This window comes from Myotis davidii, unplaced genomic scaffold (assembly GCF_000327345.1).
Source record: "Myotis davidii unplaced genomic scaffold, ASM32734v1 scaffold88, whole genome shotgun sequence".
NCBI lineage: Eukaryota > Metazoa > Chordata > Mammalia > Chiroptera > Vespertilionidae > Myotis > Myotis davidii.
The window spans coordinates 5195372-5217767 of NW_006300377.1; the positions used below are offsets into that span (position 1 = coordinate 5195372).

At 48.4% G+C, this 22396-nt stretch overlaps 1 protein-coding gene across 3 annotated transcripts in view; it reads right to left on the minus strand.

Annotated features, from left to right (window-relative positions):
* Positions 1-1210: 1210 nt before the first annotated feature.
* Positions 1211-22396, minus strand: part of AZIN2 (antizyme inhibitor 2) — a 24601-nt gene continuing 3415 nt past the window's right edge. Inside the window, exons 1-8 of one of the 3 annotated variants that reach the window (XM_015572768.1) lie at positions 21747-22081; positions 13654-13826; positions 12568-12702; positions 11716-11881; positions 9703-9865; positions 8245-8357; positions 3840-4054; positions 1211-1686 (exon numbers count right to left, since the gene is read on the minus strand). In XM_015572768.1, coding sequence (XP_015428254.1) covers positions 1548-1686; positions 3840-4054; positions 8245-8357; positions 9703-9865; positions 11716-11881; positions 12568-12702; positions 13654-13820 — 1098 coding nt within the window. In that variant the 5' untranslated portion in view covers positions 13821-13826; positions 21747-22081 and the 3' untranslated portion in view covers positions 1211-1547. Of the gene's footprint in view, positions 1687-3839; positions 4055-8244; positions 8358-9702; positions 9866-11715; positions 11882-12567; positions 12703-13653; positions 13827-21746; positions 22082-22396 lie in introns of those variants that run through there. The other 2 variants (NM_001293788.1, XM_015572769.1) reach the window with 2 other exon arrangements.

Below are 22396 nucleotides of genomic sequence, written 5' to 3' on the forward strand. Positions count from 1 at the left end.
GGAGGTGCTGGCAGAGTGGCACAGGAGAGGGCATGGAAGCTGGTGCCCTTTCCCCATACCTTGCCCTATGCATCTCCTCCATCTGGCTGTTCTGAGTTACACCCTTTTATAGTAAACCAGGAATCTAGTAAGTGAAATGTTTCTCTGGGTTCTGTGAGCCCCTCTAGCAAATCAGTTGAGTCCAAGAAAGGGGCTGTCAGAACCTGTGATTTATTGCCTGTCAGTCAGAAGCACAGGTGACAGCCTGGACTGGGGGACTGGACTCTGCAGTGGGGCAGGGGTGGCAGTCTTGTAGACTGAGCCCTGTATCTTCAGGTAGATAGTGTCGGAAGTGAGTGAAATTGTAGGACACCTAGCTGATTTCAGAGAATTGCTTGGCGGTGTGGAAAAAACCCACATTGTATACCAGGCTTACCCAGAGAGACGATCAAGTGAATGTATAAAAAGTCAAAATAAAACGTTCAGAATAGGCAAATCTGTAGAGTTGGAAAATAAATTAGTGGTTGCCAGGGGCTGGGGAGGAGGAAATGGGGAGTGACCGCCGATGGGTTTCTTTTTGAGGTGATGAACATGTTCTAGAATTAGATGGTGGTGATGGTTGTACAAACTCTGTGGATATACTACAGCCACCAGTTCTTCCCTGGCCGGGTGGCTCACTTGGTCGGTAGTGTGAGGAGACATCAACATGGGGGCCCTGGCACTGAACGTGGCAATGTCTATGGCCAACCCTTTTATAACAGTACTGCCTCGATTCACAAAACCAACCACCAGGTATTGGCATTACTCTCATTGCCTTGCAGACCTGCAAGGAGAGTGGCGGTGCAGGGTCTCCTCAAAACCCATCCCTTTGCTCTTTATCTTTAGTGTGAATTTCCAAAGCTGTGTCAATACTCAGTTGCCCCCACTTAGGGTCAGGCCTTAGGTGGACTGTTAGGTTCACACGGAGGCGCCTCTCAGGCATGAGCTGAGCTCCAGGGCTGAAGGGAAGCAACTCTGACCCCACCTTAACCTGACAGCTCACCCTCCCCAGGAGGCCAGGCACGGAGGCCTGTGGAGAGGAGGAGTCAGAGGAGCTGGTGCTACAGGAGATGCCCGCACGGCAGCCAGGTCAGGACTAAGGCAGAGGCCATGAGGTCCTCAGTGCAGGTGGGAATCTCTCTGCTGGCCTAGCCAGGCTGTTTGGGAATTGAACTGCTAGATTCCACTGGAATATTAAAAAACCTAAATATTTATTTGCATCATATTTACAAAAGTGGGAAGGAGACTAGGGGAAACCCTGAGAACACCCCACTTCTGGCTGACCAGCCCCTTGGCGCTGCAGAGGAGGCGGACACAGCTGGAAGGAACAGGATTTATGTTGCATACTTGAACTACAGCGAGTGTAAGACTGGTCCTATTTACAGGGCAGAAACACTACGGGTGGAGGCGGGGGCAGCAGAGCAAGCACCGGAGTCCTGGCCAGAGGGTGCCCTGCTTGCCACCTTCCCCACCTCTCCCAGAGGCATCTCTGTGGCCCCGCTGGGGTTCTCCGGGGGGAACAGAGCCGCTCACATGATGCTCGCCGGGGTGAAGACAGGGCCCACGCACAAGGTGTCTGTGATCTCCCAGCCGCAGGACAGAGGCTTGCACATGCCCTCAGAGTCCTCATCCTGTTCTGCAGGCAGCGGCTGCTCTCGCAGTGCTTTCCTGTGGGTGAGAGAGGGGCACTGGAGGCCACCAGCATGGGACCTGCTGGCTGGGGGCTCCTGATGGCCCTGCACCAGAAGACCTGGCCCCCATTGGGTATAGGGGTCTCACCTGAGCCCCAGAGCCCAGCCTAGGGCAAGAGAAGGCCTGCTGACTATCTCCCCCACCCTTGTAGTCCAACGCCCCCAAGAAGGAAAGGAATCCACATTTGTTGAACACTTACTATGTGGCAGACATTGTGCCAGGCACTTTACTTAAGTTACCTAATTGTATACTCCCTCCCCCAAACCCTGTAAGAGCAGCATTATCATCCCCATTTTACTGAGACAGAGAGAAGTGACCTGCCCAAGGTTACAGGGCAGAAACTCTAAGAGTGGTGGGCGGGGGGGGGGCGGGTGGAGCAGCAGGGGGTAGAACTAGGATTTCACCCAGCTCTCTCACTCCCACACTCTTCATACTCCAGGCTTGGCACTTAAAAAAAATATCTCCTGCCCCCATTCAAAAAATCCCACAAACTCTTTCTCCTCCTACCTACCCATGTTACTATGGGGCTCCACCCTCTGATCAGCCACCAGTTGGGAATCTTGTCCTCACACCCAGTGATCCTGCTGACCAGCTCCTGACCCTCCTTACAGCACACACCTCTCTCCACTGCCACTGCCACCGCCATCTCTAGCCGGGAATGCAGTCTCCCAGGTCTTCTCTGACTCCTCCAGACATTTCTGGCCCAGCGCCATCTTCCCAACAGTAAATCCCTGCTCCTGAGTCGCCCGCAGTGTCCGCCCACTCTCCGGCCCCAGATCCGTCCCAGTGGCCTCTCCAGCCGTGCCCACCCTCACCCCCTGTGTGCCATCCACAGTAACCATCTCTCAGGCTCACTTGCATCCCATCCCAGGCCTGTGCGCGTACTTGTGGTTCCACCTGCATCATCAACCCTGACTCACTCCTCCTCAGCCTTCGGGTCTCAGCTTCAGTGACTGAAGCTCAGGAAAGACTTTGCTGAATCGCACAGCACAATGTACTTCTTGATAAAGATAAGGGTTCAATATCTGCTTCGGCTACAGCACGCCTTCAATTACAGCCCTCCTTCAGCTACATCAGGGCAGGGAGTTCGTGCCTGGTGCCCCATGCTGGCACATAGTCAGCACTTAGTGGAGAGGGTGGACACTCCTGCCATCCGTAGCCATCTCCCAGCTCCAAAACGGGGGCTCTTCCCTGCTGACCAGCTGTGTGACCTCAGCAAGTGACCTATCTGTGATAGCACTCATCCCAGAGTTGTGTGTGGTTGAAGGAAATAATCATAAAGCCTGACAGGAGGGTCCAACTAACAACGTTCCTCCCATCTTGCTCACTGAATCCCAACACTGGCCTGGTGAGGAAGCAGGGCCAGTTTTAGGTTCACTTTTTAGATGGGACGATGGAGGCTAAGTGAGTGCCAATATTTCCTGGGTCATAGAGTAGCCACTTGACTGGTCAGCTCTATCCACACATGCCCTTGGCCTCCCTTAATCCACACAGTAGCTAGAGTGGCCTTTCTAAAGTCCACATCAGATCACGTCACTCCCCTGCTTCAAGCCAGTCCGTGCTACCCCCTTGCTGCTCAAAGCCCTTCTCAGTTTTTAAGGCCTTCTCCGATGCAGCCCTGCTCCCTCCCCAGCCACAACCACCTTGTGTAGGATGCTCCCTCCGTTTCCTCTTCACAGAGCCCTCTCCCGCCCCTCCCGCCCCTCCTATGGAAAAAAGGTACTACAAAGGGGCATGAGGACCCCTCCTGCCCCTCCTGCCCCTCCTGCTTCTTGCTGCCTAACTCCCACTCATCTCCCGGCTTCACTTCACCTTTTCTTCCTCTGGGAGGTGGATCTGGGCCCCAGGGAGGAGTCTAAGCTTCCGCAGCCTGCCCCCTTTACCCAGCACAGAATTTATCAGGAGTCCTGTCTGCTTCTCTGTGTCTCCTACTCAAGGGAAGCTCAGTCTCATTCATGGCCACAGCCAGGTGCCAAGCACAGGGCTTATTTGGAATCCATAACCAAGGGCTACTTGTCAAATTGGATTTCACAGAAGCCAGGTCTCAAACCTAAGGTTTCCCTCACTGCTTCTGCCTAGCCCACTCTTTCTCCCCCACCCCGCTCCATCTCCCAGCAGGGCCCCCTTACCAGGCCACCCTGGACATGGCATAGGTGATGCGGCAGGTCTGGATCCCTCTGAAGAGGGAACCCATGCCCACAGTGTAGGCGCCCATGTTCTCAAAGACCAGCCAGTCCCCTATGTGTAGTTGCGGCAGCCACAGGCCCTCAGCTACACAGTCACAGCCATCAGCCGCCGGGCCCCACAGGCTGCTGCTGTACAAGGGCTGCTCTGTGGAAGGTTTCTGCAGGAAAGAAGGTTGAGCACATTCAGCTTTCCTGGGCTGACTGTTCACAGCCTTATCTCTCCCGCCCTCAAAAGCCTCCATGGCTCCCATAGCCAATAGGATAAAGACTGGAGGGCCTCCTAGCCTGGCATTTAAGGCCCTCCCACTTTTCTGTACTCATTGCCTCTTAAGACTCTGAAGCCACAATGCCTGGTGGTAAATCCTAGTTGTGTGACCTTGGGCAATATTCTTAACCTGTCCTGGCCGAGCGGCTCAGTTGGTTGGAGCAGCACTTTACACCGAAAGGTTGTGGGTTTGATTTCTGGTCAGGGCACGTGCCCAGGTTGCAGGTTCAATCCCTGGCCCCAGTTGGGACACATGCGGGGTGGGGAGGCAACTGATTGACGTTTCTCTCTCACATTTCTCTCTCTCTCTCCCTCTCCCTCTCCCTCTCCCTCTCTCTCTAAAAATTAATTAAAATGTCCTTGGATGAGAATTAAAATTTTTTTGATAAATATTTAATTCATACAAAAGAATATTTGTATCATTTGTAAGATATAGGAAAATTTCCAGTATCTTTGAAACTCCTATGTGGCCCACACCAATGACATGCCTCCTGAGGTAGCCATTATCCTGAATTTTGTTTTCATTATTCTCTTGCTTTACTTTGTTTTCCAAAAACATACCTAACCTTAAGCAGGATAGTATTTAGTTCACACACTTTTGAAAATATGTAAATGGAATTATAGGGTGTAATCTCTACAACTTGCTTTTTTGTTGTTGAAACTTACATGCTCAAGATTCCAACCAATGCAATTTGCAGTATGCTGCATAGAAAATTCATTATATGAAATACACTGTAATCTATTTATGTATTACCTTGCCAACAAACATAAGGTGGTTTCCAATGTTTTATATTATAAAAATGGCTCCTGTGAACATTCTTATATATCTCCTCAAACACATATGCCAAGAATCTCTTTACAGTATATACCTAGGAACTTGCTGGAAGGTAGGGTATATGCATGTTTATCTGAGTAATGCCTACCAACTCCCACCTAGCTAGCTGCTCCATGTCCTCACCAACCTTGATACTGCCTGCTTTAAACTTTTTTCTAATGTAGTCAGTATAAAATGGTACCTCATTTTCACTTCAATTTGCATTTCCTTGATTGCCAACGAAATTGAACATCTTTTCATTTTGCATTTGGTTTTCTTCTTCTGGAACTGCCTGTTAGTCTTTTGCCCATATTTCTATTGCTTTCTATTTCACATTGTTTTTTCCTTAAGGTTCTTATTTGTCTCTATTTCTTAGTTAAGAATCCCTCATATATTCTGTATACTAAGCCCTTATCAATTTATACACATTTCAGTATTTTCCCCCAGTTTATGATTGCCTCTCTCCTTTTGCTAACAGATGAACAGAAGCTCTTCATTTTAATGTAGACAGTCTTTTCCTTTTTTATTTTTAAGATATCCTTCACTGTGCCTACATTAGTTTCTGGAGTTTATATTCATGTATGATGTGAGACAGGGGTCCAATTTCATTTTTTGCATATGGACAATCAGGTGTTCTAGCATCACATATTACACAGTCCCCCATGACCTGCCTTGCGAGCCCTGTCAACACTTTCCACATGTGTGGTTCTTTTCTGTGCTCTCAACTGCATTTTGATGGTCTATTTTTTTATGCTGATGTCCAACTAAACTATTTTAATTACTCTCAAGGTTAGAAATTATATTATCTATTTCTATTATTTTAGTGGTTACTCTACACATTCACATTTTAACAAGCATGCCTAACTTCAAGTCAGAAATTAATCAATATCTTTACCTTTCTCTCAAATAATTCAAAATCTTAGAACGCCAACTTGGTCACTTTATCTCCCAACTTACATTCTATTGCTATCCAGTGTTTTATTCTGTCTTATTTGTGGCAGGGGCTGCTAATTGCCCATTGCAGTAATGTCAACCCTCAAGTTTTACTGGGCACATGACCACCTAGAATGAAGGCCGATTTCCCTTCCAGGTAGTGATGGCCATGGGATAAAAGCCTAAGTATTGTGAGGCTACTTTCTGGAAATTTCCTTAAAAGACAACTGGCACATGGCCTTCACCTTCTTTCCTAAATGTCTGGAGCTTCCATTTGTACCAACCAAGATGAAGGCAACACCTAAAAGTAGGTACAACTGGAAGCCATATGGCTCCACGTGACTATGAAACCATGGTACCAGCTCTGAATTTTCTGCATCCAGACATTTAGATTGGGGTGAAAGGAGCCTTTATATCGTATTCAAGTCGTGTAATTTGGGATCTGCTACTCACAGCCTAACCTAACCATAAGTTAGCCTGTTTTTAACCCCACAAATTAGATGTTAATGATGGTGTGGAGAAAATTTAGACCCTCCCACTCTCTTATACACTGCTGGTGGGATTGTCAATCAGTACCAACATTTTGGGGAACAGTCTGGCACTGTCTCATGAAGCTGAACATTTGTATGCCCTGTGCTCAGTGGTTCCACCCTCTGCTCCTGCATCACAGAGACCAAGAATATTCATAGCAGTAAGCACAGTCACAAACACTTGGACACAATCCAGATGCCTGGAGAGGAGAATGGATGCAAAAGTTGCACATGTGCAGAGTGCTACACAATAGTCAAGTGAAGAACTTTAGAGACATACGGCAGTGTTGAGGAAACTTAGACTGGATATTAAGTGTTTTTACAAAGCCCAACACCCTTTTTGTAAAGTAAAAAACAAAATATAATTATTTTATGAATGGTCAACAGGTATGTGAAAAGATGCTCAGTGTCACTAATCACAAGAGAAATGCAAATTAAACCACAATGAGATATCACCTCACTCACAGCTGTTAAGGTGGCTGTTATCAAAAAGACAACATGTGCTGGCAAGGTTGAGGAGAATTGAACCCTAGTGAGAATGCAAAGTGGTACAGTCACTGAGGAAATCAGTATGGAAGTTTCTCATGAAAAATAGAACTACTGCCCTAGCCAGTTTGGCTCAGTGGATAGAGCATGCACCCGCGGACCAAAGCGTGCTGGGTTCGATTCTGGGCATGTACCTTGGCTGCAGGCTCCTCCCTGTCCCGAGTCCTTGTCAAGGCCCATGCAAGAAGCAACCACTCAATGTGTTTCTCTCACATCAATGTTTCTGTCTTTCTCTCTCCCACTTTTCCTTAAAAAGTCAATGGAAAAATATCCTCAGGTGAGGAAAAATAAATATAGAACTTCCATGTGATCCAGAAGTCCCACTTCTGGGTGTTTATCCAAAATAATTGATTCTTTCTGGGGACAATCGGATGTGGGATCCCACAAGAATGCAGGCAGTGCTGGTGCATCACAGTATAAAACTGAATTCCTGGGCACATCAGGGCAGCTTACTGAGACAGGCAGACATAACGCCATTTAACAACACAGCTATAGGATGAGGACCAATTAAGTCAAAGGAGGCCCCCTACCTGCCCCACAGGAGCTGACATGTGACTGGGCCTTGAAAAACTAGACAAAATGGAGAAGAAAAACACACACACTGAAGGCTCGTGATGGTGTAAGTGCTAGTTAGGCTCTTAATTTTCCTCCCAGAAGCAGGACCACACAAACAGAGGCCTGGAAATGTGAAAATACAAGGGTGTGTCCGACTTTCTCTGTGAAGATGCCCAGGAAGCGGTGGGAGGCCTGGGCTGGTTCACAGGCTAGGAGGAATGTTTTGCAAATTCCCGTTCTCTGTTGACATGGGAAAACTCATCAGAAAGGAGCTGTTTCTTTTTACTTCTAGGAATTTACCCCAGAGCAATGATCAGAGATGGATGTCAAGATATACTCACAGCGCTCAAAAACAGGAAACCAACGGCCAACCCCTAAAGTCAGATGGGTTAAAATACTCTGCAGTCATCAAAAGGCATGCTGTCAGAGATTAGTTAATAGCATGGAAAGAGCTACCCCCATATTAAATGGGGAAAAGCAGGTTGCAAAACAATATGACCCCAACCTTATGGGGAAAAAAATATAATACATTTTTTTAAAGACTGAAAAGACATCTATGGGGAAGGTTTATAGGTGCTAACCTTCTTGATCTTTGTCTATTTTCTACAATGATTATGCTTTACTTTTAAGAATTAGATAACACCACACAAAAATGTTATTTAAACACCCACACAAATGAAAACAAGCCAATTGAAAGTGGCTCACCTTCTGCAGGACGGGGGTAGGGCAGGTGTTGTCAAACAGGACTGAGTTGAAGATTCCATAGATGCCCTCATCGAGTTGGTACACGATGGTCTTGGGGGCAGAACCGGTCTCCTCTGCAGGGAGGGGAGAGGTCAGGGGCAAGGCAAGCAGCAAGATGCGGGGGTGGGAGTAGGCAGCTGGCACAATGGTGGGCTCCACAAAGATGATGGCTACAGTAATGAAAGGGTTGCCCCGGCCTCCTGCTGTGTGTGACACGAGGTTCACTGCCTTGTTGGAAACATTCACCCTTGTAGCTGATCAGCGCTGCCCAAGACACATGCCTTGTCTGCAACAGACCTTGATGCCCCAGCAAAGGCAGAAGAGGAGGCCAGACAAACTCGAGACCCCAAGAGATTAAGCCACTAGCTCAGAGGCACACAGCTGGGGCAATGCATGAACTGGAATGAGAAGCCAGGTCTCCCAGTGGGAATAGGTAGGACAATCCCCCTGAATCTATAAAGGAGGCCAGGAAAATCAATCTCTCTCTCTCTCTCTCTTTCACACACACACACACACACACACACACACACACACACACACACCATTCTACCTGAAGCCCACCACCCCTCCATATGGATTCTCTTATGGGGCTGCCAAGAGGACTGATCTAACAGGAAGTGCAGGGAACAGCGCTGATGTTAGCAGGGTGGGCAGAGACATCTTGAGTCAGCCCAGCCTAAACTTGAATGCCAGTATTGCCCCTTATCAGCTGTGTGACCTTGGGCTAGTGACTCAACCTCTCCTTGCCTACCTCTGTCCTCTGTAAAGTGGGCTTAGGCAAATATAAGTTGTCATTAATGGTTTTCATTATGTTAGAGATACAGTTGGGTGAGTAAGAGCCGGTACTCAAGGAGAGGAGACAAACTTGGGATCAAGTGCAGGCTTTACCTCTTTACAGCTTTAAGCAATTCACTTATATTTTCTTTGGGTCTCAATGTCCTCATCTGTACAATACAGTTAATAAAATACCTGTTTTGCCGAAACCGGTTTGGCTCAGTGGATAGAGCGTCGGCCTGCGGACTGAAAGGTCCCCGGTTCGATTCCGGTCAAGGGCATGTACCTTGGTTGCGGGCACATCCCCAGTGGGGAGTGTGCAGGAGGCAGCTGGTCGATGTTTCTCTCTCATCGATGTTTCTAACTCTCTATCTCTCTCCTTTCCTCTCTGTAAAAACTCAATAAAATATATTTTTTTTTAAAAAAGTAAATAAAATACCTGTTTTACCTAAGGTTGTTTTGATCTTAATCTTCATAAAATACGAGCATGCATGGGATGAAAGATGCTACATGAGTGTCGGGAGTGAGGCGACTTGATTGTAAGTCTTCCTACAGCAAGGAGCAAGGACCCAGTCTCTAGATTTCCCCACTCCCTTACACCAGACCCTGCTCAGCACGAGGCTCCGAGGGCCAACTGGCACCTACCCTCCCTGCCAGGCTGGTCCAGAAGCACCTCCTTCTTGGCGATGATGCTGACTGCCAAGGTGAAGGCTGAGGTCACGTAGTAGCGTCCCAGCTTGGCAAAGATGTCCACGCCACAGCCCTCCGGGAAGTACAGGTCCAAGGCCGAGTTGATTACAGAAGCAATCTGGTGGTAGGAGAATGGGGGTGGACAACTACATGTTTGAAAGTGGGGTTTATGCTGAAAACTTGCTACAGCTCCAAGTCTATTTTGTTTTCCTTTTTTAAAAAATATATTTGTATTGATTTCAGAGAGGGAGGGAGAGAGAGAAACATCAATGATGAGAGAGAATCATTTCTCGGCTGCCTTCTGTACGTCCCCTACTGGGGATTGAGCCCACAACCTGTGTATGTGCCCTTGACCAGAGTCGAACCTGGGACCCTTCAGTCCACAAGCTGACGGTCTATCTACTGAGCCAAACCGGCTAGGGCCCAAGTTTATTTCTTGAAAACTTCTTTGATTTCAGAAAGAGGGACTTGGCAGCCGCTAAGGCCCCAGCTGGTAACCATGAACAGCTGGCCAAGAATGTAGGCGGGAGACAGAGCTGGGTAAGGCCCCTCACGCTTGTGTAAATCAGCTTTCTCAATGCCCCCACAGTGGGAAGAGGCACTCTTAAAGTAACACGTGGTACTCAGATTCCAGAAGCCCTGGGTGGATTTTTCTTTCATAAATAACCAATTTGTTAAATGACACGATTTTTTTTTTTTTTACAGAAAATAGAGCCACAAAGAAGGATCAAAATCACCCCTAATTTCAGCATGGATGGATCTAGAGGGTATTATGCTAAGTGAAATAAGTCTGTCAGAGAAAGGCAACTACCATATGGTTTCACTTATATGTGGAATCTAAAGAACAAAATAAAGGAACAAACAAAATTGAGCAGACTCATAGACACAGAGAACAGACTGATGGTTGCCAGAGGGGAAGGGAGCTGGGGGACTGGGTAAAAAAGGGGAAGGTACTAAGAAGTCCAGACTGATAGTTACAAAATAGTCACAAGGTTGTAAAGTACAGCCTAGGGAATGTAGCCAATAATATTATAATAACTATGGATGGCGCCAGGCGGATATTAGAGATATTGGGGAGAACATTTTGTAAAGTATATTATTAACCACTATGCTGTCCACCTGAAACTAACACACAACAATACTGAATGTAAACTGTATTTAAAGTTCTTTTTTAAAAACACCATTCCTAATTCTGTTATCCAGATTAACCTAATTATTAACTTTTTGGAGTAGCTCTAATTCTTTTTTTTTTATATACAAACTATTTTTTACGATAAACAAGATAGAGTTATACACATATGTTTTTTATAACCTGTTTTACTCAATAGACTGTGAATGTAAATGGTTTCATCATAAGAATGTTTCATAATTTAACCACCCCCGAGTGTTAGGTGGACCAGGGAGGTCCCGTGGAATTCTGTGGCATGCACTGCTGCAGTGTTCATCTATGAGGCTCATTCTTTGGGTCTGTAGCAGGTTATTTTCCTAGGCTCAGTCCTGGATGTGGATATTCCCCGATGAAGCCCTTACTGCTAAGGAGAAGCGACGCCTAGTGGTTGGAGTGGGGACTGAGCGACACATTTTTCTGGGTTTCATCTCAGATGGGAAGGTGGACAGGTTTGCTTTCCTTTTCCAGCCCTCTCAATTGATTTCTCATCAACCCAGACCTTCAAAAAGCTTTATGAATTATGAAAATATGGCCTGGTTAAGCCTCAAACAAGTGCATGGTCTGGAGCTAGGCAGAGCTGGTGTGAGGCCAGCTCTACCGTGGACTCAGGAAGTGACATAACTTCTGTAAGCCGCACTTGCTCAGCAGGAGCTAAGGTTAATAATAAGATCCAGGTAAAGCACCAAGCACAGGACTTAACACATAGGATCAGCTCACAGTGGACTCCCTATCGGCATTATAACCCTCCCCGTCCCCGCCGCCGCACAGAGCCCAATGAGACACTCTGACCCCAGGATTACCTCTTCGAATCTCACTTTGGCCCCCTCCACTCCAGGGAAGCCACCACCAAGGTCCAGGATGTGCATCCTGTGGCCCAGCTCGGCGGCCATTTCGAACACAATCCGGGCGTCAGCGATGAACTGAGCATAGGCCTCAGGGTCAGGACAGCAGCTGCCAACGTGAAAACTGGGGGAGGAGGAAAAGCCTTGGCTTACACCAGGGCCCCAGGTGCCGCGACCTCAGCCCCAGCCAGGAAAGACACACTGGACATGTGCCCATTTGACAGATGTGATGACTGAGGGCCTAAGAGGTTAAATGGGTGGCTGAGGGCCATGTGGCAAGTGAGGAGTGGGCAGGAAGCTTGGCACTGGGTGCCCTTGCCATCCCTCCATTCTGCCCGTAGGACTGAGCCTTCTGGGACAAGTCAGCCAGATCTGGATGCCTCCCTCCGTCAGTGGTGTGGCCTGCGGAGGCTTTAGCTTCCCCATCTGTTATGTGGGGATAAGACCCCACAAGGCTGTGAGGTAATGCACATGTAACATTTAGCACAGGGCCTGGAATGTCCTAAGTACAGAATAAATGAAAGCTGTGTTGTTAAGTCATTGCAAGGGTGTGGCCTATAGGCTAAAACTCCTAAAAAGCCAGGTCCCTCCTGAAACCTCCCAGGACAAGACTTGGGGAGTGTGAGGTTGGGGCAGTAGGACATGCCAAACCCTCTTTACAAAGAGAGGAAACTCTCAAAAGACAGAATTCCAGGCCCAGGGACAGGCCCTCCTTGGAGGACCTTGGGGAGGTCTCATACAGAATGAATTCCTGGGAAAGAGGCCGCGGGCCTGGTGTGGGAGGAGGTGGTGGGGCTTCCAGGCACCCACCTCACACCCACCACCTCCACGTGGCTCTTCTTGGCGTTCTGGAGCAGGTGTCTGCAGGAATCCAGCAAAGCTCCAAACTTGAGGCTGAGGCAGCTCTGGGAGTGGGAGCCATCGGTGGCGATGCAGAGCAGCATCCTGAGGGGAGACAGCACCTCTGCCGGGCGGGCCTGCCTCCCCCACTCCAACCACTTCTTCTCTGAGTCAAGGGGTGTGATCCCCTGCGGCTCAGAGCCCTCCAACCCCACAGGCCCCCGACCCCTTCCTCTCCCTGTACAGCCAGCAGGCCTCTGAGTCCCGTCCATTCCATTCCCTAAACATCCCTAGGCCCTTCCCTGCAGCCCCTGCCCTGGTCGTGACCTCTCTAGTTCTCCCTGGCAGTTCCACTTCCTCCGACTCAGCCACTACACCCGCCAGGCTTTTCCAGCTTCTCTTGTGTGAGGGAAGCCATTCTGTTTTTCAGACACAGTCTTGCTGAGCACCCCAATGTCGTGTATAACAGACAAAATGGAAGCTGCTGTGGGTGAACCAGAGTGGCCCACCACCTGGCTCCCCTTCACCCCGAGGCCCCTCCATGGAATCCCAGGGCACAAATGACCATGTGAGGGCCTCAGCCTGAGCAAACCGTCCAGTGCTGACCCCTGGCAAAGCCCAGGTCCTACCCCGTGACCAGCAAAATTCACTGTCTCCCTCACCCCTTGCACATGGTATGCTCGCACTACATTTCTGCTTGTCCCTCAAAGGCCCCGTGCGATTTCTGACCTCCATGCATTTGCTTACACAGCTGGCTCTGGTACACTGTATGTGCCCTCCCCAAATTCGATTCACTACTCAAGGCCCAGCTGAAATTCCACCTCCTTCACGAACCTTCCCCAACCACCCCATCTCAGCCATGACCTCGACCTCCATCACACTATGGCTATAATCAGTTATCTCTGCCTTTGTCGGAGGCAGGCCCTGGCATCCTTGTCCAGTCCAAGGGTGCCTGCCCCCACCCCCTGTGACCGTGGGTGGGGTCAGGGCAGGGTCCTTGCTCCAGCTCCACTCCTCCCACCCCTCCGCCTCCCTTACGAGTGGCTCTCGGCTTACTTGGCACTGGGGTGGTTCTTCGCCACCTTTGCCAGCTCCATCTCGTTGTCAAAGCTCAGCAGCTGGATCCCGTACTTGGCAGCGTACTTGATCTGTGCAATCTGCTTACAGGGATTGGCGAAGATGATCTTACCGGCAGGGACGCCAATGCGCCGGACCAACTCCATCTCTGCCTGTGGGGTCCCAAAGGTGGTAGTGAGGAGGCACCAGGGCCTGCTGGGCCCACAGAAGCCCAGGAAACACAGATGAGGGGCAAAATCCTAGCTCTGCATGCAGAGATCACTACGAAGTGGGCCTCGCTGTTCAACAGCAGATACTACAAACCGGGAGTCCTGCTGGCCCCCCACTGTTGGACCGGCCGGGCTGCCAGGTATGGCTGCCCAGGTGATGCTCTGCACAGCCCGAGGGGGTCCCCTTCACAAACAACACATGGTAGATGCATGTATTTATTACAGCTTCCAGGCAGTAAAGCATCTCCTAACAAAGACAGTACATTATTATAACAACTGAGTGTCTTAAGGAAGGGACACATTTCCTAATTCACACAAAGGCATTATGTGGACTCAGTGGCCCTGGCAACAGACTTCCGACACACTTTCCTGGCAGGTTTAAATGCTCACAGAATGTTAGTTGATGTATAAGGAAGTTCACAGCATTTGGAGTCTTTGACACAGGCCTGCTGTGTGTATAGCCCCTCTCTCCCCGGGCCCCCTCTCCCTCGCCTTTACAGAACACTGCTCCACCTGATGGTAGCAGTAATGATACAATGATGATGACAATGACAGCCACCATGATCATTGAGCACCTACCACAAGCACGTGCCCAATGAGATGCTTATTACATCAGGTGCTGGCAGACTTTTTCTACAAAGGGCCGGAGAGCAAATAGTTCAGGCTCCGTCCACACAATTTCTGTCACAGTTACCCCACTGCCATTGCAGCCACAGACAATGCATAAGTGAATGAGCAAGGCTGGGACCCAATACAACTTCACAAATCAGGCGGGCTGAACTGGGCCACACCCACTGCTTGCCAAACCTCACTGTCGAGTGACTGTTCTATTTACTCCTCACAGCAACCCCATCAGAGGGGTGTCAGCTCCATTCAACAGAGAAGGAGCCTGGTGCTGAGAGAGGCCATGTAGCAAGTAGGTGGCAGAACCAACTTTCACACTCGGGTCTGACTCTCCATGATTAAGGGACGGAACTTGAGAGGAAGTCAGTTTGGAAACATGGTAGGAGACAGAGGCCATTTTTAACCAGCCTGAGTTTGTAATAAGACTCTAGTTTTCATTTAGCACCTTTTCAGCACAAGGTGTTGATGGTGTATCATCTCGAGTGATGTCTATAACTATCCTAGGAAATATTCATTAGTCGCATGTTACAGATGCCAGAGAGGTCCACCTGCCTGTGGTGACAGCCAGGACACAAAGGTCCGAGTCCAGGGCCGGACAGCTCGCTCCCCAAGAGCCTGGGTCTGAGTGGCTACGAAGCTGCTTTATTCCCCACTTCACCACATGAGGTGAGAGGAAGAAGCAGTGTTAGCCCTTTGGGGACCTGAGGTTTAGCTTTGATTATAAATATTTAAATAATAACCATCATTGTCATCATGGAAATATGCAAATCAAAACCACAATGAGATATCACCTCACACCTGCCAGAATGGCTATCATCAAAAAGAAACAACAAGCAAGCAAGAGCTTGCTGTGCAGAGAAAAAGGAACCCTCCCACACTGCTGGTGGGAATGTAAATTGGTGCCACCATGATGGAAAACAATATGGAGGTTTCTCAAAAATGAAGACCTGTGATCCAGCAATCCCACTTCTTGGTATTTATCTGAAGAAATAAAAAACACTAATTCAAAAAGATATATGCAGCCCTATCCAGCTTGGCTTGATGGATAGAGCATTGGCCTGCGGACTGAAGGGTCCCGGGTTTAATTCCAGTCAAGGGCACATGCCCGGGTTGTGGGCTTGATCCCCAGTAGGGGGCGTGCAGGAGGCAGCCAATCAATGATTCTCTCTCATCATTGATGTTTCTATCTCTCTCTTCCTCTCCCTTTCTCTCTCTGAAATCAATAAAAATATCTTTTTAAAAAGATAGATGCACTCCATGTTCACTGTAGCATTATTTGCAATAGCCAAGATGTAATATTCCATACATATACAATGGAATATTACTCAGCCATAAAAAAAGAATGAAATCTTGCCATTTGCAACACAATCGATGGACTTAGAACGTATTATGCTAAGTAAAATAAGTCTGACACAGAAAGGCAAAATAAGTCCCTTCAGGTCCCCAAAAGGCAAAGTGAAGAGAATTGATTTCATTTCTATGTGGAATCTAAAAAGCAATAAACCAAAGACAAAAAAAGAAAAACCTCTTGGATACAGAGAACAAACTTATGGTTACCAGAGGGAAAGGGAAATGGGGGAAGGGCAAAAAAAAAGGTGAAGGGGGAAAAATAGGTACAACTTTCCAGTTATAAAACACATAAGTCACCCTGGCCAGGTGGCTCAGTTTGTTGGAGCATCATCCCATACACCAAAAGGTTTCGGGTTTGATTCCTTGTCAGGGCACATACCTAGGTTGCAGGTTCCATCCCCTATTGGGGTGCATACAAGAGGCAACCAATCGATGTTTCTCTCTTTTTTTTCCCTTTCTTTCTCTAAAATCAATAAACATATCCTCAGGTGAGGATTAAAAAAATACGGCATGGGAATGTAATGTACAGCACAGAGAATACAATTAATAATATAGTAACTATGTAAGGTGACAGATGGTCACTAGACTTATCACAGTCATCACTGCATAAGGTGTATAAAAGTCTAATCACTGTGTCATACACCTGAAACTAATATAAAATTGCATATGTCAACTATAAATTTAAAATAAATTTTTAAAAAGAAAAACATAAACGTATGCCAGCCACTGCATCAAATATTTTATTTATATTCTTGTTTAATTTTTATAATAATCTTATGCGATCGGAAACAGAGGCTTAGAGAGGTTAAGTCACTTATCCAAAGTAACACAGTTCATAAGCGGCACAGCTGGAATTCTAACCCAGAACTGTCAGACTTGAGCAGCCAGCTCTTAGCCACAGGACCATGGAGAATCACCCTCGATCCTGAGCTGGCAGGTGTTCCTGGAGCTCTAGGAGCTGCCAGGCTCGGTGCTGGGTGCTATGGAAAGAAGGGGTAGGTAAGGCAGACGGGCCTCTGACCCTGTGTTCCTTCAGGCTGGAGGGGCGGACGGGTAGGATGAATGAACACTGAATTAGAGTGGAATTACAAATGGATAAGAGCCGTGAGGAAAACGTACAGGATACCGGGGGAGAATGTGAGTGGGGAGACCCGGGTGTAGGGGAGGACTGCCGTGCTGAGACCCACAGGAGGCCTGTGCCAGGCCAAGATGGAAGGCAGGAAAGGAGGCTTCCAGTAGAAAAGGAATTGCCTGTGCGGAGGCTCTGAGGCCAGAGGTGCTCAGCCTGATCCGGGAGGACGAGCAGTGGCCTGGGCAGGCAGGGTGCACACAGTGGGGACGATGAGGTTGGCGGGAGGTGGGCAGAGCCAATGGGGAAACCAAGGAGGCTGATGTGGATTCACCTTTTGTCCTGTGAGTGATGGGAAACAGGTTGAAGGGTTTCAAGAAGGGAACTGGCATGCTCAGATTGCATTTTAAAGGCAAACTCTAAGTCTGGTTCCCCGGAAGGGCCTGAGCGGGAGAGAGGAGACCGGTCCCCATCACCCTGGCAGAGATGGCAGAGTCTGCACGAGAAAGGCAGGGAGCTGTGTTCCGGAAGCAGGGCTGGCAGGCTGGGGGGGTGGGGTACACGTGGGGACGCAGGGTGAGGATGTCTGAGGGGGGCTCCATGCCCAGCAGACCAAGGGACCCCTCTCGAAGGAAGATTGTGAGTGCATTTGAATGCACTGGATTCCATTATCAAGCCAGCAGCTGGGTAGATAGGTCTGGGAGGGAGATCAAAACGTGGGAGGTGGTGGCGTATTGATAGCATCGAAAGCCATGGGAGGAGCTGGAATTCCCTAAAGCAGAGGGAGAGTTTATAAGAGAAGGGAGACTGAGACGGAACCCAGAGGGACTCTCCCATTGAGAGAGCGGCCCGGCCTGCGTGGCCCAATGGTTGAGCGTCGGCCTATGAAACAAGAGGTCACAGTTCGAGTCCTGGTCAGAGCACATGCCCAGGTTTCGAGTTTGATCCCCAGTGGGGGGGCATGCAGGAGGCAGCCAATCAATGATTCTCTCTCATCATTGTTTCTTTCTCTCCCTCTCGCTTCCTCTCTGAAATCAGTAAAAATATTTTTTTTAAAAGAAAGAAAGAGCAGAAGACGAGGAAAAGCTGGCACCCAGGATCTGCAAAGAGGTGAGGATAATACAGAGATCATAATGCCATTCGTGTCCAAGCAAGGCCTGCCCACAACTCATGTCTGTATGAGAGGCCATGTCACTGTGGGAGGCACCCCGTGGGGTGGGGCAGGGGCAGAGCAGCATTCACTTTCATCTGATAGCCTTCCCAAGTCTTTTAAAGCAGGAGCACTTGTTACTATTGAATATCTTTTGTCATTAAATGGGGAGTGGCTACTCAGTGGGCATCAGGTTTCAGTTTGGCGAGATGAGTAAGATCGAGAGGCCTGCCAACAACATTGTGCCTAGTCAACCACGCTGAACCAAAAATGCGTTAAGAGTATCCTAGGTCTCATGTTAAGTGTCCTTACCAAAAACAAACAAAAAGTCCCTGCATTGAATATTGTCGAGAGGCCAAATAATTAGAGGACCAAGGAGTGTCCCCAACAAAGTCTAAATGCATCAACATGGACCCATATTCAAGACCTGCTGAGTTGAAAGCTATTGCTGAACAGTACATACATGACCATCTTTTATATTTCATTGCAAAATCACAAGATATTGTGTATATTTTCTATAGGTCACATTTAAATACTATATACCTACCAAACTCAAATTCATGATGGCAATTAACTCTGGAGACATAATGCTGATGTCCTATGTGTGCGTGTGTGTGCGTGTGCATGTGTGTGTGTGCGTGTGCATGTGTGTGTGCGTGTGCATGTGTGTGTGTGTGTGTGTGTGTGAATACATATGTTATTTGAATAATTCAAAATGAAGGTTTAAAATAAAGTGCTCACTGCATCCTGGGGACATTGGCAAGAGGAGTTTCCCTGGAGTCGTGAGAGTGGATGTCGGAAGCAATGGCATAAGGAGTGGGTGCTAAGAAAAGTGACAAGCGCAGACACACGAGTGTAGACAACTCATTTTGGACTTGAAGAAGGAGCAAGGGATGAGTGTGGGCAACGATGTGTCCAGGAAAGGCTTTTTAAGATGGAAGCATGCTGAGGGAGACAGCCAGAGAGGGCAAGGGATGGGGTCAGGAGAGATGACATAAGGTCTTTGGGAAGGTGGGTGGACCAGAGCCCCGTGCAAGGCGTGGCCTGTGCCCTGGACCCTGGAGCCCTTTGATGTGGATTTGTTCTCCCAGCCCCAGCTCACCACCAAGCCTTCAGTCGGTGTGCTGTGTGGCCACCAGCTGTGGCTGACCAGAAGAGGGCAGCTGTGGACTTCCATAGAAAGCTGGGCACCCCTCAGTCACCTCTCAGTAAAGGCACCCAAAGGACTGCGTGATACCCGCCACCAGCAGGGCGTCTTGGCCTTTTCCGCCCTCCAGTTAGCATCTGTCACTAGCCTAGTCCCAGCTCAGCCACCCTCTCCCTAGGATCTTGGAAAATACAGCGGCTATCGAATCAGAGACCCCCTTGCTATACACAAGCAGCCACTGCCCAGTGAGTCACTCAACCTCTGTGTTTACACACTAAATGCTTACACACTCAACCTCTGTGCTTACACACTAAATCAGTGATTCCCAAAGTGGGCGCTGCAGCGCCCCCAGGCAGCGATCCAGGGGGGCGGTGATGGCCACAGGTGCATTCGCTCTAACTTTTTTTGTATTACCTTTCTATTCTGAGTTCAATAAATAGTTTCATAATTTCAAACTTCAATGTTTCTAATTTACACCTTTCTTTACTATATTTTATGAAAAAGGTAGAAACATTAATACATATATCTTTCTGTTTAATTGCTATTAAAATTTTTAAAAAATTAATTTCCAGGGGGCGCTGAGTAATATTTTTTCTGGAAAGGGGGCGGTAGGCCAAATAAGTTTGGGAACCACTGCACTGAATGCTTCCGCACGGGACAGCAGTCAGAATCAGGATAATAATAATTGCTTCACGGGGTTGTTGCGAGAATAAAATGAGATCACGTACAGAAAACGCTTGGCAAAGCGCCTGGCACAACAGGAGCGCTCAGCGAATGGCAGATGCTTTTAAAGTCCCCACTGACTTGAAGGTCTTTCTAAGCCCTAACTCCCCTGGGAGGCCAGCCCCTGAGGCTAGAGGGCCAAGGGCCCCAGCTTGGTTTCCAGAAGCAGAGAACTGTAGTAGTGGGGTTCGGTCCTGTTCTTCACTCCTAGACCCAGAGGGCAGAAAAGACCCCCTTCCTCCTTGCTGCAGCAGAGGCCCAGGTGTGCAGGGACAGTCCTGGCTCTGCCACGAGCAGGCTGTTAGCTGGTCCCCACGGCCTCCAGTGTAAAATGGCAGCCCCTCTCCCTGGGCCCTCCCAGGGCTTTATGGACCACACGCACAACACTAGGTGCGTAAAGCAAGAGCTCATGCAAGGGGGCTTTGCGGGTGACAAGAGGGAGAAACTCATCCGTCAATAACATTAACATCAGTCTCTGATGATAAAGGTTCACCTGCTCGTTCTGACAGCCCCACCCTGGTTCACACCTGTCTCCCCCTGGAACCCCACCAGCCCTGCCATCCGACCCAAGGCTAGCTCTTCTCCCTTCTCCCCCAGGAACCCCTTCTAAACTCTCCTCACAACACCCAGTCATATTGACGCCTTTAAGGGGCTTAAAATGGGTCATAAAAAGGGGTTCCCCTCAAAACAATCGTTTCTGACTGTTACCAGAAATGACAGGAGTGCCACTATCACCAACCGAAGCGCCTCAGGGCCTCCGCACTTGCTTCTGCAGAGAACACCCTTCTCCTGTCACCCCCCTGGCTGGATATTTTGCTTCCTTCAGGTCTGAACTCAAATGTCAGCAAAGCTTTCTCTGGCCAAACTATCTGAAAGTGCTATATTCTCACCCAATATCCCCTACTTCCTTTTCCCGTTTTCATTTTCTCCATAGCATTTACCATCTAAATACTATCAATTTTCATTGTTTAACTTATTTAACTTATTTTAGAAAGCAAGCTCCATGAAAAAGGGCCTCTTGTTGTTGTTTCATTTGTTTTGTTCTCTTGCTAAATCCCCACCTAGAATAGTAATTGGCACCACAGTAGGTGCTCAATAAATGTCTGCTGAGTAAATAAATACATCCAAAGTTATACTCCAAGGAAACTTTATAGCTTAAAATTTCTCAAGTAAGAACAGAATGAAAATAGGTAAGCTAAGGCTTCGGTTCAAGGACAGCAGAGTCTGTCTTACTCAACACTCTAAAGTCAACCTTACCCAGCACAGTGACTAGCACATTGTAGGAGAGTTCAGTGAATACAGAATAATAGTAAATAAGCAAAGTAAATCCAAATTGAGCAAAAGAGAATTAAGACAACAGCATTAATAAAATTGAAAGGCAACAGAATTGGCAACAATAACAAAACTCTAAAAGGATTAAGAAAATGTAGCGACATATTATTAAGATTATAAAAGAAAAAAGAAAACCATCAATAAGAGGATGTTTTTGTTTTGTTTTAATTAAAAGAATACCATGTATAATTCTATGCCAAGAAGTTTGAAAGACTCTATTTAAAAAGGCGACCCATCTACCCCAGGGATACACAAGGTTTTAATTTGGAACTTCAAGGCTGGCAAATTCCATGCTTGTTTTTCCCTCCCTTACCCTTAACGCCCCTTCCAAGGGAGTGGCCTTTCCCAGAGGGCAAGGGGCCAACTGCAGGTGACCCCTGCCTCCCCAGGGCCCACCCACAGCGGCCCAGCCATGTGTGTGCTCAGTAGGCTGCGAGGGTCAGTGTGTTGGTGGGGGCAGGGGCTCACCTTGTTGGCACAGCTGAAGCCCAGCCCCAGCTCAGCCAGGACCTTCAGCACGCCCAGGCTGCTGTTGCACTTGACAGCGTAAAAGGGCCGGACTCTAGGCAGGCACTTCAGAAAGCAGAAGTGCTTCCTCACTACCGCGCCCAGGTCGGCCACGAAGAAGGCAGTGGCCTCACCCTGCACAACAAGATGGGCGAATGTGAGAGAGACCCCCCACCCCCAGCTCCCGCCTTGTGCATGCCACCCTGGTCTTCCCAAGTATCTGCCCCAAATGTGGCTATGGCCACCAAGCTTCCTGCTCTAAGTTCTCTGGGGGGCTCCCCAAGTCTACAGGACAGATGGCAAACTCCCCAGCCTGGCATGGAAGGATCTGTGGCCCAGCCCCTTCCTGCAGGGCCAACTCCAGCTGCAGGCTGAATTATTTATTTTTCCCCACCTCCCAGCCTCTGTTCCCACCCTGCCCTCCACATGGAATACCTTACCCCCACTGTGCCTGGCAAATACCTCATCTACCTTCAGTTTCACCTGGGACACTACCTCCCCCAATCCAAAAAGGCAGCTCTGCTTTAATGCTCCCACTGCATTTTGCACTTGCTTCCAAAGTATCACAACTGTGAATGCATCTGTCTTCCCCAGAAAAAAAATATATTCCT